Here is a 23,412-nt window from a genome sequence, read left to right as displayed (position 1 = left end):
ATGTTCAGTTGGCACTGTGGGATATGCAGAAATATATACAGGAACAAACAAGATAAGGACAACTGCATCCTTATATGGTCTTGTTTTCTTTTCTTTTCTTTTCTTTCTTTCATTCAAAAAGTGAGTTTGGTTGTGGTCTTTGCTGGTATGTAACTGAAGTGGGTTATTTGGGAAAATAAATCTTACCAGAGTTACTCTGCAAACTACTGACAAAGTAGAGCATAAGTGCAGGAACTTGTTTCCTGAACAGAAATGTCTGCCTCAACTATAATACCTTTCAAGATAGTCCTAAAGAACACCATCTTAATATTACAGCTTTCTGTGCCATTTCTAGTAGCAAGAGTTCTGGTGATAGTATTTTCACTCTGTACCTCTTATTGAATTGCTGCACAAAGTGTGATGCAGGCCTTATGTGGTGAAAAGAAACCTTTCACGGACATTCATATAATCTAAAAATATTTTAAATTTAAAAATTATTGCAAGAGCACAAAGTAGCTTCTGGGGCACAACAAACTGGTATGTGTGTGCGTGTGTGCGTCTGAGAGAGGGAGAGAGAATGAGAGAGAGGTTGTTCAGACAGCATGACAACCCAGAGCATGGGTTGAGTATGGGTTGTTGAATCGTGTGTGTTGTGTTGTGTGAACCCACTTGTGATAACCAACTATGGTTTGTTAATCATGAACAACCCATGAAGAGAACCCGTGGTTTGCTGTTGGGTTGTGAACTCTGGATTGTTTGTGGTTAACAAACCAGGGTTTGTCAGCATGGCTGGGTTCACACAACACAACAACCCATGATTTAACGATGACTGATATTGTCAGGTTGTATAAACCAGGTCAGAGGACACAGGGCAGTATATCTGGGTATCCACTCCTATTTATACTCAAAGCAAGCCTGTGAGGTAGGGTTGGACTCCAAGACAGTGAGTCACTACCACCTTGGAAGGATTTAAAAGGGTATTAGCCAAATTCATGGAGAATAAGTCTTTCAGCGGCTACTAGTCATAAAGGCTATATATTACCTCCAGTATCATAGGCAGTGTGCCCCCTTATCCTACTTGCTGGGGAACATGAGAGGGTGGGTGCTATTGCATTCATGACTTGCTTGTGGGCTTCCCACAGATATCTTGTTGCCACTGTGAGAACAGAATGCTGGACTAGACAGGCCTTTGTTCTGATCCAGAACAGCTCCTCTTCTGTTCTTAAGAATCCATAAGGACTGTTAATTCGGACATGTTCTGCTAAAAGGGACTAACCTATGCAGCAGGAATCCTTGTGGCATAAGTTAACTATGCTCAAAGAATGCATGTTTTGTGTACGTGTGTCTCAATTTCCACAGGAATTGAAATTTGGGGGTGTTTTGGTTTTTCATGGGGGTGAAGGTTGAACGTCCTCAATGCCAAGGTGTATCACACCACAGTAAAAATGAAAAATGCTTCACAGTTGTGACCATTTTATTATATTTAAATTTTATTAGATTTAGATTTAAATTATGTTTTAATAGTTATCACACAAATTAAAGTTAGGTATGTCTACAGCTTTCTGCACTAAGTCTATCTTCAGTCACTTCTCACTTTTGGTCCTTCAGTGTTTCCAGCTCAGGTTTTAGCAAGTGTTCAGTCTTTCTCCACAGGCAGGCTGAGCCTGGCCAGACAACAATGAAAAATCTTCAGTCTACATTGTCAGTTTGTATTGGGCCTGTTTCAATAGAACCTATATGTTTGTAATGACTGCTTCTCTCATCTTCCTTTCTAACACTCATGATTACTCCTTGTTGTGCACTTTGGGAATATGGTCCATCAGTGTCGTCCAGATGCCGTTTTACTTCCATCACACATTCAGCGAGTTGGATAACTACTCCCTCCCAACTCCAGAGCCTCAAACTCTAAGAGTGTCATACTTCATAGGGTGGTTCTGAGGACACATAAAGTAAAGATGTAATTTAAAAAACAAACAGAGATAGCTGTGCTAGTCCATGTGGAGGGAAATCCAAAATCCTCATACCCACATCTGGTTTAATCCTCATCTGGCTTAATTTTTGGACTTTTCTTTTCCTCTCCCATCCTTTGCTTTTTGTACCACCCAGTCTGAAGAGTTCTGGAGAACTCAATAGCTTGTACAATTTTGTAGAACTTTGGTTAGTCCTAATAGAGATATTGCCCAATTGTGGAAAGTAACGATGGTATGTGAATAATAATTCAGATTGTTTACTGTATCCAAATGGCTGAAAGAGAAATGATCCACATAGTGCAAACTAGCACAATGCCCAATAGCCACATTTTGGTAGTTTTCCTGAAGTCTCAACCCTTCAAAGCAAAGAGGATTGCAAAGATATATGCACAGTGTATTTCTTGTGTATCTGCATACCCATTACCTTACCTTTTGTAATGCAAATTACAGCAGTAACACCTTGATAGAAGAAAGAAGTTGATAAAGCACTTGTAAAATGGATTATCTTCAAAGGGTACTGCCAAGGCTCTGGGATCCCAAAGCTGCAATTTTGCATCACTTTTATCACTGGCTTTCCAAGTGTGACAAAGTCTTGCTGCTGTGAAATAGAAGACTGCTTAGAATTGACATCAACATTTAAATCGGTTATATTCCTGGTATATGCATGTCTGTGGTGGACTTCACTCCATGCTTAAGTATCCATTCAGCAGAATAACTTAAGAGCTAATCTAAAAAGCAGTTCATCAATTATGTAATCGTTTCTTATTCACTACCAAAATAATAATAAAAAAATCTCCTTAGCCACAAAGTGTCTTTGTAAAAGAAAGGATTGTGACTACAACATTTTTGTTTAACAGCTGCTTCCCCCACAAACATATATGAAAATAAATGTACAGTCTGGGTCAGAAATAGAGTTAAAAGACATGCAGGAAAAAGCATCAGCAGAAAAGATTTCCGCAGCTCAACAAAGTCTTGTTCTCTTGATTTTCCTGTTTGCTTTTCCCATTTCCACCTGCTTCTCTGCAAAGTACTAGGGTTGAAATGGGAAGAAATAGTATATAAATGAAAGGCCATGTTATGCAGCATTGCTGCCAACATTCTACCACCCCTTTGCCACACACACAAATTCATCCATCTGATTCTTCATTCCATAATATATCAAGGATGGACCTCTAATTTTATTCATCTGGAGCCTCAATTAGTTTGATACATAATATAATTAAACTGAACTGCTTGGAATTCCTCCGCTTCAGTCCAACTGATTTCAGTGAGGTTGAGGGCACAACTAACTTGATGTGGGAGATATGTAATTAGGATATCCCATGTGTGTTTGTTTATTTGTTTATTTTAAATTAATAACAGCCACAGGGGGAGAGGCAAATTGGATTGGGACCACAACACCGAACTAAGACTAGTTTAAGCCTCCCCGCCCCACAGTGTTTTCCTGATTAAAATCACCCTTAAGCTGCTATCATCCTACTAATATACTAATAGTGAATTCATTCTCCAAGTGTGGATCTTTACGTAGCCAAAATTGTGCCATCCACACACAAGAAGAAGGTATCAAACAGGCTTGGGCATAGTCTAAGGTTTTCAAAAGTGTAAAAAAGTATTTAGAGGGGGCAAAACCCGCATAAGGGGAGAGGATTTTCAAAAGACTGAGTATGTTCACTGGGTATGGAATGCTGTTGTGTTTCCTTCTCCAGGGGAATGGAATATCCTGGGAATGGGCATCGCTGGCTGGCATCCTGAACAGAAGCACTCTACACTGCAACATTTTGTTAGAATTTACTGTTTGCCTCAGGTAAGCATCTCAGTTGGTAGGGTCTCAGTTGTTGACTTGAGCATATGGGCAAACCTAAACAGCTTGGGACCCAGGTACCTAAAAGACCACCTTCCTACGTGGCATGCCCAAGCGTTGCAATCATTCTCAGATGCTCTCCTCTGCATCCCCTGGCTTTGTGAAGTTAGGTGACTAGGGAGAGTGCTTTCTCAGCAGTGGTGCCCTGGATGTGAAATGCCCTCCCCAGGGATGCTTGCCTGGTACCAAACCTTTATTTTTTCCAGCACCAGGGAAAGACCTTTTTATGTGCCCAGGCCTACCAGCATGTCACCAAAGTTAGTTTTAAGTAATGGGTCTTGTTAGTTCTGCTAGTTTTTATATCACTCTGCTGTGTTTTATTGGTTCCTGTGGTTTTAAGATTGAGTGTTACTGTATTCATTATTGTTTTATTGGTTTCTATGAGCTGCCCTGGGAGTTTTTAAGCTGACAGAAGGGGCATATAAGCATTTTAGATAAATATATATATGGGACTAGGTAGTCCTTCAGATATCCAGGGCCCAGATTGCTTATGGCTTTAGAGGTCAAAACTTGCACTTTGAATTGGGCCTGGATACAAATTGGTAACTGATGCAGATGGAATAATATCAGAATTCCAGAATCGTGGATGCGAAGGCCAACCTGGCATGTATTACTGAGACTTGGATGGATGAGCTGGGTGGGGTTGACCTGACTCAGCGCTGCCTACCTGGGTACTCTGTGCAGCACCAACGTAGGTTGGAGGGCTGGGGGGGGGGGAGTTGATGTGGTTCATAGAACTTCCATCTCCATCATCAGGAAGCCCCTCCACCTTGGAGCAGGCCTTGAGGGGTTGCACCTGCTGTTGGTCCATAGAGACAGATTGGGGATGCTGCTGGTGTACTGCCCAGACTGCTGCCCAGCATCCTCCCTGACCGGTCGCAAGTGTGGTGTTGGAGGAACCCAGGACGGTGGGTTCCTCCAACACCACACGACTTCAACTTCCATTCTGAGGCTGTCTCTGGAGCTCCAGCTCAAGACTTCATGGCCTCCATGACAACCATAGGACTGCCTCAGTTTGTCATCGGCCCAACACTTGAAGCAGGGCACTCCCTTTATTTGGTTTTTGCTCCAAGTTATGAGTTACTTGAAGATTGGGGCGGGGTTTTTTTTCCCCCCAAGTAACTCCATTGTTATGGTCAGACAATTTCCTGGTGAGATTCGAAGTTAAGGTGTTACTCACCTCCTGTGGGGGTGGGGGACCTATTTGGATGGTCCGCCCCAGGAGACTGATGGAATCCAATGGATTTCTGAATGCTCTTGGGGATTTTCCAGTGGAGACAGCTGGTGATCCAGCCGAGGCCCTAGCCTCACCGTGGAACAGTGAGATGCGGAGGGCCATTGACTTGATTGCACCTGTGTGTCCTCTCTGGCACTCTGGAGCCCATTCTGCTCCCTGATATACTGGGGAGCTGCAGTCAATGAAACAGGCTGGATGTCAGCTAGCGCACAAATGGCATAAGACTCGAAGTGAAGATGACCAAGCACGCTCTAGAGCACATCATCATGCCTACTGTATGGTGGTGTGGGCAGCAAAGAAGGCTTATTTTGCTGCCTCCATTACGTCCTCAAGTAGCTGTCCAGGAGAACTCTTCTGGGTGGTCCAGGAATTGTTAACACCCTCCCCAGCAAATGGGGCCCTGGCCCCGTCGAGGACCCGCAGTGACCTTTTTGCATTGCACTTTGAGGACAAAATCACTTGCCTCTGCAGCTAACTTGATGCTGTTGTTACCACAGTTCCAGTCGAGGTGTTTGATGCCACCTTCTGCCTGGTTTTGTGAGATCAGTTCCAGTTCCTGCAGCCTGATGATGTGGACAAGGTGCTTGCAGCAGTGCAACCAACCATGTACCCTCTCAATCCCTGCCCCTCTTGGCTAATAAAAGGTAGCCAAGGAGGTATGACTAGGTGGGTTCAGGGAGTGATAAATGCTTCCCTACAGGAAGGGATGGTACCTGCTGTCCTTATGGAGGCAGGACTGTGGCCACTCCTGAAGAAGCCCACTCTGGACCCAATGGTATTAGATAATCACCACCCAGTCACAAATACCCCTTTCTGAGGGAGGATACTTGAGTGGGTTGTGGCAGAGCAACTGCAGGCACTCTTGGAGGATACTGATTATCTAGATCCATTGCAGTCTGGGCTTCAGTCTGGTTATGGGACTGAATCAGCCTTGGTCACCCTGATGGATGGCCTTTATTGAGAGAGGGACAGGGGGAGTGCAACCCTGTTAACTCTACTTGACCTCTTATCGGCTTTTGATACCATCGACCCTGGTATCCTCCTGGATCAACTCCATGGGATGGGTATCGGAGGCACGGTGTTACAGTGCTTCCAGTCCTACCCATGGGGCTGATTTCGGAGAGTAACATTGGGTAACTGTTCCTCGGCCCCTTGGCAATTGAGCTATGGGGTGCTGCAGGGTAACATCTTGTCCCCAACGTTGTTTAACCTCTATATGAAGCCGTGGGAGTGGTCATTAGGGGATTTGGAGCTACATGCCATCAGTATGCTGATGACACGCAGCTCTCTCTCCTATTGACATCTGAATCAGGAGAGGCTGTGCAAGTCCTGGATCAATGCCTAGACTCAGTAATGGGCTGGGTGAGGGCCAGTAAACTGAAGCTGAATCCTGGCAAGACAGAAGACCTGTGGGTGAGTGGTTCCCGAGACCAGGAGATAGGCTCATTGCCTGTTCTGGATGGGGTTGCACTCCCTTTGAAAGATCAGATTCGTAGTCTGAGGGTACTCCTAGATCCATCATTGTCGCTGGAGGCCCAAGTGGCCACTGTGGCTTGGAATGCCTTTTACCAGCTTTACCAGCTACAGCCTCTCCTGGACAGGGATAGCTTGGCCACAGTGGTAGAGGCATTAGTAAGCTCAAGACTGGATTATTGCAATGTGCTCTATGTGGAGCTGCCCTTGAAGCTGGACTGGAAGCTGGGAATTCCTTCTTTCCTTAAATAAACAATCATTAGAGGAACACAGTGTTCTTGCTGCCCTGCTGAGATCAATTGAAGCTTTGAAGCTTCAGCGTTAAGGCTCTCTAAATGTGTTACTTCAGTTCATGGGAATTTCAGTAACTTCAGGTGTGCACATTTCGGGAACAAGCCCCATTGACCACAATGGGAGTTACTTCTAAGTAGAGACACATATGTTTGTGCTGGGAAAGACAGGGAGAGGAAGCAAATGGACGAGAAACCAGCTTCCTTTCTAACATGATGCTGCGCAGGATCGGATGATTGAAGGTGGAAGTAGTTACTTCCAAATGGCAATAAACGAAACAATGGAGAATCGCAGCTTTTAGAAAGCGCTTTATCGCCTTTAGGGAATTAGTGCTTTAAAATGTGCTATTCTAATTGGGTGGGGGATCTCTGTAAATTCTGAACTGTGCATTCAGGGAGAAGTCTTATTGATCACAATGGGAGTTACTTCTGAGTAGGCAGGACTAGCATACCTGAGGTCAATGCAGGGGTTGGGGCACACAGCTGCTATACCGCAGAGAACCCGATTTATGGAAAAGAATTGGACTTTAAGCAGTCTCAGGAAATCCAGTTTTTCCCTGAAAAGCTCTGGGGTGGCTGCTGGAAGGCCACGACATCATGTATACTTAACGACCTCCAAATGCACCCAGCTCAGAGTAAATCGCTCATGGAGACACCCTCTTGAAGACAGTGTTATTTCCAGAGGCCTTCCCTGAGTGACCAGCCACGGTTTAAGTTCAGAATCTGTTCTTTTAAAATGTTTTCATTGTTTTAATTATGGGGTTTTATTCTTTTATCTTGTTCACCACTCTGAAATCTTTGATGTGGAGCGGTATATAAATATTGTAAATAAATAAATAAATAAAAATAGAATACAATAGAATTCTATAGTCCATGCAGTGAGCCCCAGATTCATGGAGGACAAAGCTATCACTGGCCTCTAGTCACAATTACCTCCAGTATCAGGGACAGTATGCTGCTGTATGCCAGTTGCTGAGGAACACAGGCAGGATGCAGGAGGGTGCTGTTGTGCTTGTGAGCTTCACGTAGGCATCTCATTGGCCTCTGTGGGAAAAGAATGCTGACAAGATAGGCTTTTGGTCTGATCCAGCAGGGCTGTCTATATGTTCTTATGTCAAAAGTCCGCTGAACTTAGGACAAGAACTGACGGAATTCATAAAGTGTAGGAACGTAGAGTTTGGTTGCACATTAACAAAGACTACTCAACTATAACAGTGGCCTGTCCAACAAACCTAGGAATATAGATTATCTAAAGCTCAATCCTATTGAGCTATTCAGAAGTAAGTCCCACTGAGTTCAATTGAAATTAGTCCCAGGAAAGTGGGTACAGGATTATAGCCTTAGATATTTGGGGATATAGGAGTTGTACTGAATGACCTGGTAACTTTCCTGTCAATTCCATGATTTGAACTGGGTCCAAATTCCATCCCCTGTTTCAAGATGGCATTTTTCGCTGTATTTTTCAGACAGGTATGTGTTAGTCTGTTGCAGCGAAAACAACAAATTCTTGTGGCACTGCAAGGACTAACAAATTTATTATTGTCAGCTTTCATGTACATTGTCCACTTCATCAGATGCATCTGATGAAGTGGACAGTTCCAGGAACGCTTATTCCATAATAAATGTGTTAGTCTTTAAGGTGCCACGAGAATCTTTGTTATTTTTACTCTGTGCTTGTAGTTCCTCAGAAATAATTGTTCTAATTGTGATGTTATTATTTCCTCTACCTCCTCTGAGTTTAGGATTTGGGTGTTAGGTACTCTTTTTATGTTCGCAGTCATAAGCTGGCTATGCAACAGGAAACCATTCCTGCGAGGCAACAAGGCCAAGTTCCCCTTGAGCATTACCAGAACCAGCCCTGATCCAGTATTAGTGGCATTAGAAGTGTACAAATAAGGTACTTCTGTACATCAAGGGCGCTACATGAGGGAAGGGGAATGAGGGTGGGGGAAGTACTCTGCTCTGTTTTCCTTTTTCCGTAAGTGGAACCATTTTCCCAATCCCATGCAAGTACAGAAATTGACTGAGGGAGCAATCCTATTGGGATAGGTGTCCACCTCCAAATTCGTAGGTGACCGCCCATCCAGTGCATGGTGGGAGGACCGCGGGATACTCTTCTCCACGATCTAGGCGCAGGATGTCAGAGCGTGGGGTGGGGAGTCTGGACGATGCATAGGAAGTGTTGTACAAGCAGTTCCACACTCTCCACCCCGGGAATGCCCCCTTTTGCCCTGCTCCGTGCTGCTCTTACGAAGCTGTGGAGCCTCAGGACAATCTGCACTGCCTGCGAGGCAGCAGGTGTGGGGGCGGGGAGGCGGTTCTCCGGGAACCAAGCTCAGAGCGCAGGCTCCAAGGTTGGTTCCTGGAAACCGACCAATCCTCAGCTGTCTAGCGTCCATAGGATTGTGCCCTAAACTGGTTTGCAACAGCTCAGAAAAGGCCAATCAAGATGATCAAAACATAAGAAGAGCCCTGCTGGATTGGACCAAAGGCTATCTCAGCCTTTTCCAACCTGGTGACTTCCAGATATTTTGGACAGCACCCATTCATTATCTGTGACCATTGGCCATGGTGGCTCGAGCTGATGGGAGCCATGGCCCAAAACAACTGAGCAAGGTGGTGTTCAACTGGGGAGACCTGGGTTCTAGTCCCCAGTCAGCTATGAAGCTCAGTGACTCTGACCCACTGTCTATCAGGCCAACCAACCTCACAGGGTCGTTGTGAGGATAAAATGGAGGAGGATCATGTACGCTGCCTTGTGCTCCTCGGAGGAAAGGCAGGACATGCACGTAACACATAAATACATGTTCTTGCCTGTGCTGGAGATCGGGCGCGCACAGTGCCAAGGGGAAATTAGGTTTTCAAATAATAGGAAAACGTTCTGGAAGGAGTGGGAGCGCTACTAATAAAACACAAATGGAGGGCTGCATTAATCCGTAGAGTAAGCAAGACAGGCAAGGCCCGAAGAGGGTTGTTAAAGCACGAAGGGGTTGAAGACCCGTTTGAAGAGCGATGTAAAATGGCAGTACGTGGCTTTTATTCACGGGACCAAGAAACGAGGCGAGGGCCGGGGGAGCGAGCGAGCGAGCGAGCGCGCGCCGCCGACCGGGGCAGCTCCTAAGGCAGGTGCGCGGCCCCCGGGGCGCGCGCGGGGCGGAGGCGGGGCGGGCGCGCCGCGCCTGGGTCGCGCGCGCGGCTGGGCCAGGATGCGACGCCCGCTTGGCCCTGCAGGGGGCGAGGCGGGGCGCCTGGGTTTGCGCCGGGAGGAAATGATGTGCCTGCTGCCTGGTTAATTACGGCTCCAGACGCCCATTGGCAGAGCAGGGAGCAGCCACTTCCTCCCCTCTTTCTCGCCGCAGCTGTATTCCCGGCTGGGCGGCCCCTCCCCTGCCGCCGCCCGCCCGCCTTGCCTCTGCTCGCCTGGCCGCCTCGCTGGAACTTTGCGCCGGGCTCGTCCTCGTGCCAACTTTTCCCTGCCGCAACTCGACGGGGAAGTTCTTCTCCCGGCTCCCAAGGGCGCCGCCGCCGCCGCCAGCCCAGACACCGCCGGAAGGGGGACGGGCGCTGGGGAGATGCGGCCGGGCGCAGCGCAGTGATTAGAGCGCGGGACCCCGGGACGACGCGCTTGTCCGCCGCCGGCGCTGCTTGCGGCGGCCCCCAGAGCAAGAGCAGCCGCGGCAGCCAAACCCATGGACGGGAAGTTCCTGCCCCTCCTCCTCTAGCTGAGCCTGGGGATCCCGCGCCGCCCCCCTGCTTTGCCTTTGTCCGCGGTGCTATGAGGAGGTGAGTGGATCTGCCTGTCTCCGCGGGAGCTCGCCTGCCCCCGCCCCACTTGGCTCCTTTGGATCCAGAATGCGTCCCCTCTCTCTTCCCACCTTGGAGCGGAACCCGCCTCCTCCTCCGGCTGCGTCTCTGCAACAGTGTTGGAGGCAATTACTGTGTATGGGGGAAAAAAATAACCTCTCGATTCCCCGTCGCCTTTCCCTCCTTCATTGCTAAAAACCTCTCTTTTGGGAAAGGGGGTGGGTGTCACAAAACGGGCTGGCGGAATCGGGGGATATATATATATATATATATATATATATATGCGATTCCTGCAGTGCGCGCTGCTGTTCGGAGAGCTGTCTGTGTAAATGGGCGTCTCGGACGCGCCTTTAGAATCCCTGGAGGAAAAAGCTCCCAAAGCCCAATAATATTACATCTGAGCTCTGCTGGTAGAGGCGGCGTTGGAAACTTGGGAGGTTGGGTGGAGGTGGTGGGGGCATGCCTCCTTTAATCACTTCTAGGAGGCCGGCTTTTCTGGAGCAGGAAGGGAGGAGGGGTGCGGTGTGTGAGTGGGGAGGGAAGAGAATCTGTAAACTTTCCTTAGCTCCCCCCCCCCCTTTGCTAGCTACAGTCTTCAACAGCATCAAAGGAAGGAATGTGGGATTCATCTTCGGATGCCCACAGGGCAACTGTGGTTACAGATGTTACTCATTACTTTGCCAAGTATAAGCCCTTCCCTCTCTGCTGCATCTCCTGTAGGAAAAGATACTCTGTGTGGGTATGTGTGAGAGAGGGAGGGAACAGCTTGGAAAATTCACAAAAACGGGAAAGTGATGAATAACTTGGTTGGAAGTAAGAGAGCCACTTAAAAATGTGCTTGGTTGGCTCTCTGTGTGTTAACATGCAGACTGACTGTGCCTGTGAAGTAAGTGGGAGCTGGAGAAAGGGTTGATATCAAGTTGCTTTGTAAAGTGGTTCAAAAAACAAAAAACTCTGGACATGACTTGCATACTTAGCTTCAATTGCCCTATGCTGCTGAGAAAGTTTTCAAATGATAGTATATATTTTAAAATGGTTTATTTACCTCTCTGAAGAATATAGGAATCAAATTTAAAAATTAGCTCTTTTTGTTGGCATCTTCTAACTATAGACTTGTGCTTTCAGCAGGTTAAATACTTATGCCACAAACATGATGTTTAGCAGTTGCCTGGTTCCCTTTCCAACATTCTGTCGTTTTATTTAGGAAAATGTTGAGGTATGAAATGGTTTACTTCACGAGTTCACTCTGTTTTGGACTATTCAAGAAAGTAATAATAATAATAATAATAATAATAATAGCTGTATAGGTCTGTTCAGCAGATTCATACATTGGTTTTTCTCAGAACTAGACAATACGAAGTGTCAGAAGTTCCTTTTGGCTCTTGTGTGTGGATATGAGGCTGCATCATTCTTTCCCCTTGTCAACAAATGTACTAACATTAATTCGCCAGTGACAACTGATTGTCCTTAAAAAAGAAGTGAAGTCATCAAGTTGTATGCAGTCCTACTTAGAGTAGACTCATTGAACTGAATGGGACTTAAGAGAGGCTGACATTGGATACAACCCCTCAGATGTATATTCTTATGGTCACATTTTAAATGTGATTAATCCAAATAGTTTTTTTGATATTCTAGATTTTAATGTTATAACCTGGATATCTGCTGCTGAAAACTAGTTTGACTGATGGTGGTGGCGTGGGCTTTTTGAGAAAACAGTTCACTTCATCAGATGCGCTTCGTGCTGACTTAACAGACAGTTGTCCACAAAAGCTCTTGTATTTGCTTGCTACAGTTATACAGAATCGGACCCAAAGAGTGCTTATCAATGAGATCTTCCCAACCTGTGGAGAAGTAACGAGCGGGGTACCGCAGGGCTCAGTCCTGGGCCCAGTGCTCTTCAACATTTTTGTTAATGACTCGGAGGAGGAGGTGCAGGGAATGCTGATAAAATTTGCAGATGACACAAAACTGGTCAGGATAGCTAATACTTTGGAAGACAGAAACAAAATTCAAAGCGATCTGGATAGACTGGAGCACTGGGCAGAAAACAACAGAATGACATTTAATAGGGATAAATGCCAAGTTCTGCACCTAGGAAAAAGAAATCAAATGCACAGTTACAAGATGGGGGGTACGTGGCTCAACCACACTACAAGCGGGAAGGATCTTGGAATTGTGGTAGATCACAAGCTGAATATGAGCCAACAATGTGATGTGGCTGCAAAAAAGGCAAATGCTGTTTTTGACTGCATTAATAGAATCATAGCTTCCAAATCCCGGGAAGTACTAGTCCTCTTCTACTCAGCACTGGTTAGGCCTCATCTGGAGTACTGTGTCCAGTTCTGGGCACCACACTTGAAGAAGGATGCAGACAAGCTGGAGAGGGTTCAGAGGAGGGCAACAAAGATGATCAGGGAATTGGAAACGAAGCCCTATGAAGAGAGACTGAAAGAACTGGGCATGTTTAGCCTTGAGAAAAGAAGACTGAGGGGAGATATGATAGCACTCTTCAAGTACTTGAAAAGTTGTCACAGAGAGGAAGGCAGGATCTCTTCTCGATCATGCCAGAGTGCAGGACACGGAATAATGGGCTCAAGTTACAGGAAGCCAGATTCCGGCTGAACATCAGGAAAAACCTCCTCACTGTTAGAGCAATACGCAGTGGAACCAATTCCTTAGTGAGGTAGTGGGCTCTCCCACCCTGGAGACATTCAAGATAAGGCTGGACAGCCACCTGTCAGGGATGCTCTGACTTGGATTCCCGCACTGAGCGGTGGGTTGGACTTGATGGTCTTATAGGCCCCTTCCAACACTACTATTCTATGATTCTATATACCGCCTTTCTGCCACAGCAGTCCATGTCATACTGGTTGTGTCTTTGATCTTTATGAGTGTTCATGAGCCCTTCTCCATGAGCCCTTGCCAAAGGAAGTGAGGCGAGTGGGTACTAGGAGGTGAGCTTTTTCTGGTGTGGCACCCCGGCTGTGGAATGAGCTCCCTAGTGAGGTTCGCCTGGCACCTACACTGTATTATTTCCAGTGCCAGGTGAAGACCTTTTTATTTTCCCAGGCATTTTAGCATTTTAGCTTTCTAAACTTTTAGCTTTGCTGTTTTAAATCTGTATTTTAAATCCCTGCATTGCTGCTAGGTTTTATTCTGGTTGTATTGTTATACTGTGATTTTGATGTTTTATGTATTTTATATTGTTTTACTGTGTGCTTTTTGGTTTTATTTTTGTGAACCGCCCAGACAGCTTCGGCTGTCGGTTGGTATAGAAACGAAATAAATGAAATAAAAATAAATAAATAAAATCTGCCTCTTGCTGCAACACTACATATTAAAGAGTAGTGGTAGTGGCATAATGAAGGAGGACTTGACATAGTTTGTTCCTAGCATCTCAAGTAGTCAGCCTTGAGTAACACAGGTTAACCCGGTTTTCTTGATAGCCATCTCATTAACTTGGAGATGAACACTGATGTTACTCTAAGTGGGAGAGTCTTGTCTAGTCACAATTGTTGATAGCTTCCCTGCCCTCTTTTGCATAAACTATGATTGCCTAAATTCAGGTTTTATCCTCCCTCCTGTATAACAAGTGCAATTGTATAGGTATACACTTCTCAACAAAATATTGATCTCCACTTGTGGAAGTATGTTGGTAAATAAGTGTGCAGTCCTATCCATGTTCAGACATAAATAAGTCCTACACCTCCCAACAGGAGTTCCTACAACTCCATTCCTGCTGGGAGTTGTAGGACTTACGTCTTTATAAACATGCATAGGATTGTGCTCTAAATCTTACTTCTAAAAATGTAGTTCCATTTTGTATGGCTAGAGCACTGTATTGTTCAGCTCTCTTAGAAAAGCTGTGCACTGTTTGTTCTATCCCAAGCTTGCTCTTCAAAAGTTGTAAAGGTGGGGGAGAATGTGTGTGGAAAATACATGAGGAACCTTTGTTCCTGCAAATGTTGCTGGGCTCCCAATTCACAGCAGCCCCAGCTAAGCAGGCCCAATGGGCAAAGATGGTGGGAGTTGTAATCCAGCTGTGTCTGGAAGGCCATAGGTTGCCCACCCTTGAACTTGGAGTGGGCTGCTGTCCTGAAAGGTGGCTGAGAAATATTTTAACTTTTAAAAAATTTATAGAATATATAGTGGTCTTTGGGAATTTCAGAAATGGAACAGGATGGCTATGACTTGGTGCATGACTCGATTAATATGGGGCCCAGTGCACAGGGAATTTCTTCTGCTTGAACCTTGTAGAAGTGAACAGGATTGCAAGATTTTCAGTAGGACTTGTAGAAGAACATCTTGATGGACTGTGCCCTACTGATCAAATATGTCTTCTAATCTGCCATTAATGGTTCCCAAATCCTGTTGCCTAAGGCAGCTGATTCTGCTATGAGCAAACTATGTTACTTGCTACATAAAAAAGAAAGATCAACCTCTCTTTTCCCTCGAACAACATAACAATCATGTGTCACTTATTACCATTACCATGCCAGACCAATTCTTTTGTTTATAATATGTATGATGTAATGACCATTATTTCCTTCGTAAAACTTCCTTCTGTTTTTTTTGGCTATGGACTGAAGATGTTTCAGTCTTGGTCTACCATTGGGTCTTCCAGCCTACTCAGTTTTAGCGCAGTATATATTTGTTCATACTCTAGATGCCTTCCCTTGGACTGTTCTTATCTTGTAGGGATATTGCATTTTCCCAGCATTGCTTTAGATACAGCATATCGAGTCCTGGAAAATGCAATAAATCCATCCATTCCTAATAAGGTGACTGCTGTGTGGATTATTGCTATGGGAATGTCAGAAACATGTTTTGGCTGTTCATCACATCATTAGTGACGGCTGATTGGTACTGTCCTCTCCTTCCCTCCCTCTCCCCTTTGCATGAGCCATTTTATGAACTACTTCAATGCTCTTGGTGACGTTCTCAGACTGCACTGTAGACCAGGGGTGGCCAGAAGGTAGATTTGAATCTACTGGTAGAGATTTGGCTGACTTGCAGTAGATCAGCATGGATTTCCAGCTCCCACTTATTTGGCAAGAGCAGCAATAAAAAGACTGTTCCCTCCTCACCCCAGGCCTCAAATTATACTGCTGAAATTAAGAAGGCTTGGGATAAGTAGGAGTTGATGTTGGTGTGGAAGGACTCTGACCTCTGTTCATTTCTGGAACCCAAAACAAATCCCTCAGCCCAGAAGTCTTTAATTCTAAGTGTACGTCATTTAGACCAGGTGGATCTCAGGGTTCTAGTAAAAACAGAATAGACCCTACAAGCCTGAAGTCTTCCCAGCCCTGACCTGGACCACTTGTCCAGCCCTGATTGACAAAACAAGCTGGAAGAGCAGGAAGACTTGACACCCACTTCTCACAGTGCTTCACCTTTCAATTTCAGTAACCGTTGCTGTTTCTGCAGGGGGAACAATATCTGTGTGTGGTTTGGGTGTGGATGAATTGGAAGATAGCGCTCAAGAGTTCAGAGGTTTGCTCTGAGGCATATCCAATACTTTAGCTACCAAAAAAGTAGTTCAAAGAGCCTTTGTTACCTTTTTATACCTCATAATAATGATCAGGATCCTATTTACACAGTTCACTTACTTTATTTTATTTAGAATATTTATACTTAGCCCTTTAAAACATGTTTGCAGAGTGGCAAAAGGTTTGTGCCACTGGCATGCGTGTACAGTATATTTTATGTGTACCTGGGTGGGTTTTCAAAATCGGGTTTCTTATTTTGAAATTCATATGTTTCAAGAACATATGTGTACAGCAGATTAATCTTCTGTATGATACAGACCGAGTCTGTCTGCTTTAAAGCACAGTGTGGTATGAGACACCACCCCCCCCCCCGCTGTGCCCCCAACCGAACTTTATGGGCAGTCAGAGTTTAGAGAAAGAGGGGATTGGTGGTGATCACAGATTATGGGTGTAAACCAGACTTCCCTTGGTGTTCCCCAGACCTGTTTGACTACAGCTCCCATCATGTCCATGCTGTCTGGGGATGATGGGAGTTGTAGTTGGAGGGCATCAGGCTGGGGAAAGGTGCTGTAAAGCAAGCTAATCCTGGGGACTCCTGATTTCTTCCTCACTCCCATATAATATGGGTTTTGTCATATAAATTATGAAAAGTAACCTGATACATATAAAACGTGGTTGAAGCACCCTCTTAAAACTGTACTGGATGGCTCTTTATTTGACATTTCAGTGTGAAGAGATAGAATTTGGCAGCCTTTTCTTCTTCCTAGGAAGTGCACATGAACAGAGAAATTGCACAAAGCTCTCTTGGAATTGGTTTTCAAAGTGGAACCCTATGGACACCTAAATTTTCTCTCACTTACGTGGCCTGTGTTGAGACACCACAGGCTTATGGCTGAATCTTGGAAGTGTCTATTTAATTGAAAAGACAAAAGCCTGTATGTCACCTGTCCTTTCATCAACTTCTTTGATTAAAGGTTGGTGTGTGCAGCCATTGGGTACATGATAGTGCATATGAGTTGAGTGCCTTTCTTTTGGTAATTGCTTGGTGAAAGATTTATATACCCAACAGCTGAATCCTGCTGTGGATGCATGCAGCTGGCTTTCTACAGGAAGGGAGCCAACATATGCAGGCTTTTTTCAAAAAAAGGTCTTGTGAATTGGTCCTTAGTGGTTGATTATGGCATGAGCTTTCATTTGCTACAGGCTAATTGGGGTAGACAATGTGGTGCCCTCCAGATGTCTTGGACCACTACTCCCATAAGCGCCAGCCAGCATGGACAATGACTGGGAATTATGGAAGGTGTGGCACAAAACATCTGGAGGACACTAGGTTGCCTATCCCTGGCATTTCATTCTGTGCATAGAATAGAGGAGGTGGTATGTGTGAGTCAAAATCTGAAAGATGGCTGTGTACAAAAAACAACCCCCTTGCACCACAATAATTAGCATGGGCGTGACCCCAAAAGACCCCGAAACAGATGTGACCCACTCCATATGTTCCTGCAGGAAAACCCTAGGCTTACCTGGGAGACATACACTGTGCATTTAATATGCTGTGCAACTATTATTTGGAATCTCAAGGCTATTCTTGGGTAATATGAAAGGAGAGAGCATTCAACAACCTGGTTCACATGTAACTGCTGCAAATCACTGACAAAGTAGTTAACCCACGATTTTTTGGGCTGTGTGCTACGTGTAAGCCGCTTCTGATTTGAATATGCAGCCCCTAATTGGCCTGATCATAGGTTGCCTTGTGATGTATGAACCCAGACACCTTGGCCTGGTTCACACGTAATGACAGCCCAGATTTTGGGTTGGTGTTGAATCATGGGTTGTTGTTACATGTGAACTCTGCACAATGGTTTAACTATAGGTTGTTAACCACAGACACCTGAAGAAGAGAACCCATGGTTTCTTGTTGGGTTGTGAACTTTGAGTTGTTTGTTAAAGTTAACCCAAAGTTAACTTACAAATCTCTCTGCCCGCAAATGCACCATTACCATACATCTGAGTTTGAGGGTGTCTTCCCAAGTACTGCTGAGAATGAATCTTGACTTTTTCCTTGATTCTCAAATGACTTCTTGCTATATGTTTGCAAAGGAGTACACAAACTATCTTGCAAAGTTAAGCACTTCATTAATAAAGGAAGTTGTTATACTTATGCTGAACTATCTCAGTGAAAATAGTGGGACTAGGTGTGCTCCCCATCCCCCAAGTTTGAGAAATCAGCTCACTAAAGATATGCGATACATACCAGCTGAACTCTTTACATTTCCTGCTCTTGTGTGCTCTACCCCACCAAATTATCGATCGCTAGACCAATATGTATCCAGCTGCCTTTGTCTCCTGTTACTGTTTCCATTGCTCTTACTCTCAGTCTCGCTGTTCCACATCTGGGAAGTGCAAATGTATTTCCACAGAATCTGTGGGGCAATAAATATCTTCTCCCTGTGGATGTCTATGGGAAATCTGTATAGAAGATAGGGTTGCGTATGGAAGGGAGCAGGCAACTCCCACTTCCCTGTCATAAAGCCCTTGATGATTCCTTGAGTATCTTCAAGGACACTCCTAGACCAGTTTGGGAGCTGTTGGATAGGTTGGCTCTTTCTTTCAGGGACTGCAAGTAGTAGATCACTTATGTAGTCATATTAAATGATGGAAACCTGTAGTGAAGTTAAGAACAACAATCCATAGACTTAAATGGCTTGTTTCTAGTTGCTGGGGCTGTTTGGTGCGGTGGAAAATTCTATGACAGCTGAAATCAGAGCAAGTTCCTTGCTCTGGAGGCTACGATATATTAAGGCTAAATCATTTCATTAGAAACATTGGTATGCAAGATGGATTTGATTTATTACATTTCTATACTGCTCAATAGCCAAAGCTCTCTGGGCGGTTTACACAGATTAAAAATCTTAAAAATGCAATATTGTAACATAATATAAAAACTATTTACATACAACATATAAATGTGTGCGCATGCACACACACACTCATATATATAAACAATTTTTAACGATCAACAATAAGAAATTCCAGGGCCTGTTATCGTATCCTATCAAATGTCTGAGAGTAGAGAAAGGTCTTAACCTGGCACCGAAAAGATGTTAGTGTTGACACGAGGCAGGCCTCACTGGCTAGATGGTTCCATAATTGGAGGGCCACCAATCAGGATCACTTAGTGTCCTATATGCTGTTTTACAGGAGCTGTAATTTTAAAAGAAAACCTTAACTATTTGCCAGTTTATGAGGAAACCTAGTTGAGAGTGTATTGTGTGAACTTTTGCAGAAATATATTTAATAGCTTCATCAAACAGACGTTTGATGGTTTTTGATGCGCTAGGCGTTTGGTGAAAGTGACGTCAGGCAGCTCTCTTGCTGACTCAGTTCTTGGTGAGAAAATTACAAAGCTTACAAGAACTGTTTCTGAGGCATGATGTCTCAGAACTCATCCCCCCCACCCCGCGTTTAAACAGTTCTTTAAATGATTTCTTGGGGAAAATAGGTAAAGCCTTTCTGAATTCATTGGGGGCCTTGTCTTCATCACAAAACTGGTGTCTGTGGTTCTCTTGAGTCTAGACCAGAGGTAGGCAGAAGGTAGGTCTCCAGATGTGTTGGACTTCAACTCCCAGAATTCCTGACCATTGGCTATGCTGGCAGGGGCTTCTGGGAGGTGACGTCTGAAACATTTGGAGATCTAGCTTCTGCCCACCCCTGTTCTAGACCATGACGTTGTTGCTACAGTGCTCTCTCAGAATAACAGAGACTTTGTAGGGACTGGAGGGCTGGTTCAGGCATTTTGTAAACTGCTGTACACAGACTGGCCCTAGGGACACAGGTGCATGGAGGAAGCAATGTCTAACCTGCTGTGTCCATGAATACAGTACTTGCTCCCTGTCAGCAGTTTAAGTGGCTGCTAAAGGTAAAGGTGTCCCCAACCAGTCGTGTCCGACTCTACGGTGTGGTGCTCATCTCCATTTCTAAGCCGAAGAGCCAGAGCTGTCCGAAGACGCTTCCGTGGTCATGTGGCCGGCATGACTGAACACCGAGGTGCACTGAACGCTGTTACCTTTCCCGCCGAGGCGGTACCTATTTATCTACTTGCAATTTCTTGCTTTCGAACTGCTAGGTTGGCAGAAGCTGGGACTGAAGACGGGAGCTCACTCCGTCACGCAGCACTCGGGCCTTGAACTGCTGTCCTGCCGACCTTCCAGTCTGCAGTTCAGCGCCTTAACCACTAAGCCACCGTGGCCCGACATTAACTGGCTGCTGCTGTCGTGTTTGTGTGAATTACCCTTGGGAAACAGTGGCTACATTTGGAGACCTGCTGGGTTAGGTATTGCTCCCTCACCCATTTGTTCCCCCAGGGCTATTCCATGTTGAGCAGGTTGCAAATGTCTGACTCATCCCTGAGAATTGGCACTAAGATGTCATTTTTGTCTGTGCTGTTTCATCTGTGTTGATTGACTGGGGTAGGAGTAAAATATGCTGGCTGCCTTCAGTATTAAGCATGCTTCCTCAGACCAAGGGAACTTTCTGTATTTCCGGAAGTGTTGGCTTTCGTCCTTATGTATGTACGTATGTGTGTCTGCTTGGCAGGAGGCAGAAAAAGATTTGTAACTTAACTTGTACTTCCAGTGGCTGATTTCCACCTCATTTCAGACATTAAATTCAGCTCTGATAACTTCTTGTCTGGATCACTGCAATGCGTTATACGTGGGGCTGCCTTTGAAAATGGTCCGGAAACTTCAGCTGGTCCAAAATAGGGCAGCAAAATTGTTAACAGGGACTGGCCAGTGAACTCATATTATGCCAGTAATTTTCCAGCTGCACTGGCTGCCAGTCCATTTCCGGGCCTGATTCAAAGTGCTGGTATTAACATTTAAAGCCCTTAACAGCTTGGGTCCAGGTTATCTGAAGGATCGCCCCCTCCCATATGTGCCTGCCCAGACCTTAAGATCATCCTCAGCGGCCCTTCTCTGTGAGCCCCTGCCAAAGGAAGTGAGGCGGGTGGGTACTAGGAGGAGGACCTTTTCTGCTGTGGCACCCCGGCTGTGGAATGAGCTCCCTACTGAGGTTCGCCTGGCACTACATTGTATTCCTTCCGGTGCCAGGTGAAGACCTTTTTATTTTCCCAGGCATTTTAGCATTTTAGCTTTCTAAACTTTTAGCTTTGCTGTTTTAAATCTGTATTTTAAATCTCTGCATTGCTGCTAGGTTTTATTCTGGTTGTATTCTGGTTGTATTGTTATACTGTGGTTTTAATGTTTTTATATTTTATATTGTTTTACTGTGTGCTTTTTGGTTTTAATTTTTGTGAACCTCCCAGAGAGCTTCTGCTATGGGGCGGTATAGAAATGAAAAAATGTTTTGCCTGGGCAGCCTTATTTCTTTGTTTAATGCATTATTGAATTGCCCCTCTACTCAGTGATTGTTTTAGGTGATTTATAGTAAAACAATAAAAATGCAATAAACTAAAAACAAAATGGATAAAATGCATACATTGTGATAAAATAGGGGAACCCTCTAAATCAAGGAATGGCACAGATCACTGAAAGCTTCATGGAACAGTATAGTTTTAGTAGCTGTCTAAAGGCCAATAATGAAAGAGCCAGCCTAATTTCCCTTCAGAGGGAGTTCCATAATCAGGGTGCTTCTACGCAGAAGGTTCTGCCTTTAACGTTATATGCCTCTGAACTATCCCCATCTGGGGACTTTGCATAGGATAGGTCAGCCTTCCCCAGCCTGGTGCCCTCCAAATGTTTTGGACTACAACTCCCAGCTTTCCTGACCATTGGCCATGCTGGCTGGGGCTGATAGGAATTGAAGTCCAAATCATCTGGAGGGTCCCAGGTTGGGCAAAGCTGGGATAGGTCATTCATGTTGATCATTGTATTTTCAAAAGCTACTTTTGTATGGCTGATTTGTGGTCATTTTCATGCTTTGAGAATTTGTGTTGGAACCATTACGAACCTCTTTCAGCCATGTGAAAATTACAAAATGATATTTTAAATGTGTGACTCGTGAATGTGATCTCTAGCTGATCCCAAAAGACACACACCCCATAGCAGTCTGGCATCAGTGGAGGCTGCTGTTGTCACAGGGAGGTCTACTTGTCCATCTTTCCTAACCTGTATTTGAGAGAGTAGCTATTTTTCTGAAGAACAGCACTCCTTGCGCTTCATGAACTGCAGAAAACACCTTGCATAGAGAGCAAGGTTCTAATGTCTTATCCCTACAATGTTTAAACTTTTTGCATTTTCCTCAGGTCTGAGTTATAGCAGTCTCACCTGGCATGGTTCTAATGTGTTCATTGGTTGCCCAGCCTTCACAACCAGCATCATGCAAATTAACTCGTAGATTGAAATTTGGATAGGATAGGGCTGTGTGCTTGACAACCCCCCTCCCCCACTAAATGGCCCAGTTCGCACAGCACGCGGAGCTCACCGTCGATTGTTTAACCCTCATGAGCCGTGATGCCTGCCAGGTGCCATTTTGAATATGCAACCCACAATCGGGAGGTTGCAGTGTTGTGTGAACCTGGTTGCTGTGAGTTATTTATTTTTATTTATTTTATATTTATTCCATTTCTATACCCCCAATAACCAAAGCTCCCTGGGCAGTTTATACAAATTCATAATAAAACAACCCTTGCATAATCCTACTACAAATTCACACTGTGAAAATCCTCACCAAAAAAGAACTTCCTTCTGTGGCTTGTATAAATTATTCAGACTTGCGTACTTTCCTCTTTTCTCCAATTCTGCCATGTTGAATTAATTTATTCTGGGTTTGCTATTCATGGGGAGGAGGAAGGAGTTATTCAAGGCACTGAAGTCCCACCAGCCCCCCCCCCCATCTCCTAAGACTGCAGTAGGCAGTGCCTGCCCTTATACTTTCCAACCTGCATTTTCATAAGCAAGGACAAATATGTTCTTAAAAAGTCCTAGGAAACCGAAGGTTGTTCCCGCCATCATGTTCTGTGGGTTTCCTGTGATTCCCCAGAATTTCCATGAATGGTTGTGGTCTGTCACAGCTCTGCTGAGTGAATTTGTCTGAGCTAGTAATGGCAGCTGGAAGATAAGGGAGGAAATGAAGCAGGTGGCGGACTTGACACAGGTTATGGGGAAGGGGTGGCCCTCGAGATGAACTTCAGTTCCCATCAGCCCTTGTCAGCATGGCCAGTGGTGAGGGCTGATTGGAGTTGCAGTCTGACAACAACTGGAGGGCCACACCTGCCCTGTCCCTGACTTAGCATCTCTTCAGTCCGAGCAGGAAGCTGAATGGAAGTGCCAACCGTGAGTTTGTGGGC

At 45.0% G+C, this 23,412-nt stretch overlaps 1 protein-coding gene and 1 long non-coding RNA gene across 2 annotated transcripts in view; one reads left to right on the top strand and one right to left on the bottom strand.

Annotated features, from left to right (window-relative positions):
- Positions 1-1,439: 1,439 nt before the first annotated feature.
- LOC146358436 (uncharacterized) lies at positions 1,440-10,527 on the bottom strand. Its single transcript, XR_014784489.1, has 4 exons — positions 10,221-10,527; positions 7,744-7,854; positions 2,379-2,547; positions 1,440-1,913 (listed from the first exon to the last, which is right to left on the bottom strand). It is a non-coding gene; the product is annotated as an uncharacterized LOC146358436 (long non-coding RNA).
- ACVR1 (activin A receptor type 1) overlaps positions 10,232-23,412 on the top strand; it is a 99,417-nt gene continuing 86,236 nt past the window's right edge. The window contains exon 1 of the mRNA XM_084811137.1: positions 10,232-10,593. Within this exon, the coding sequence (XP_084667263.1) occupies positions 10,586-10,593 (8 nt within the window). The 5' untranslated portion in view covers positions 10,232-10,585. The remainder of the gene's footprint in view (positions 10,594-23,412) is intronic.

The sequence above is a fragment of the Heloderma suspectum genome, chromosome 1, assembly GCF_057233095.1.
Source record: "Heloderma suspectum isolate Gila_16-S chromosome 1, 16-S_ref, whole genome shotgun sequence".
Taxonomy (NCBI): Eukaryota; Metazoa; Chordata; class Lepidosauria; order Squamata; family Helodermatidae; genus Heloderma; species Heloderma suspectum.
The sequence above is the reverse complement of the archived record's forward strand: the minus strand, read 5'-3'. Positions and strand labels throughout refer to the sequence as shown.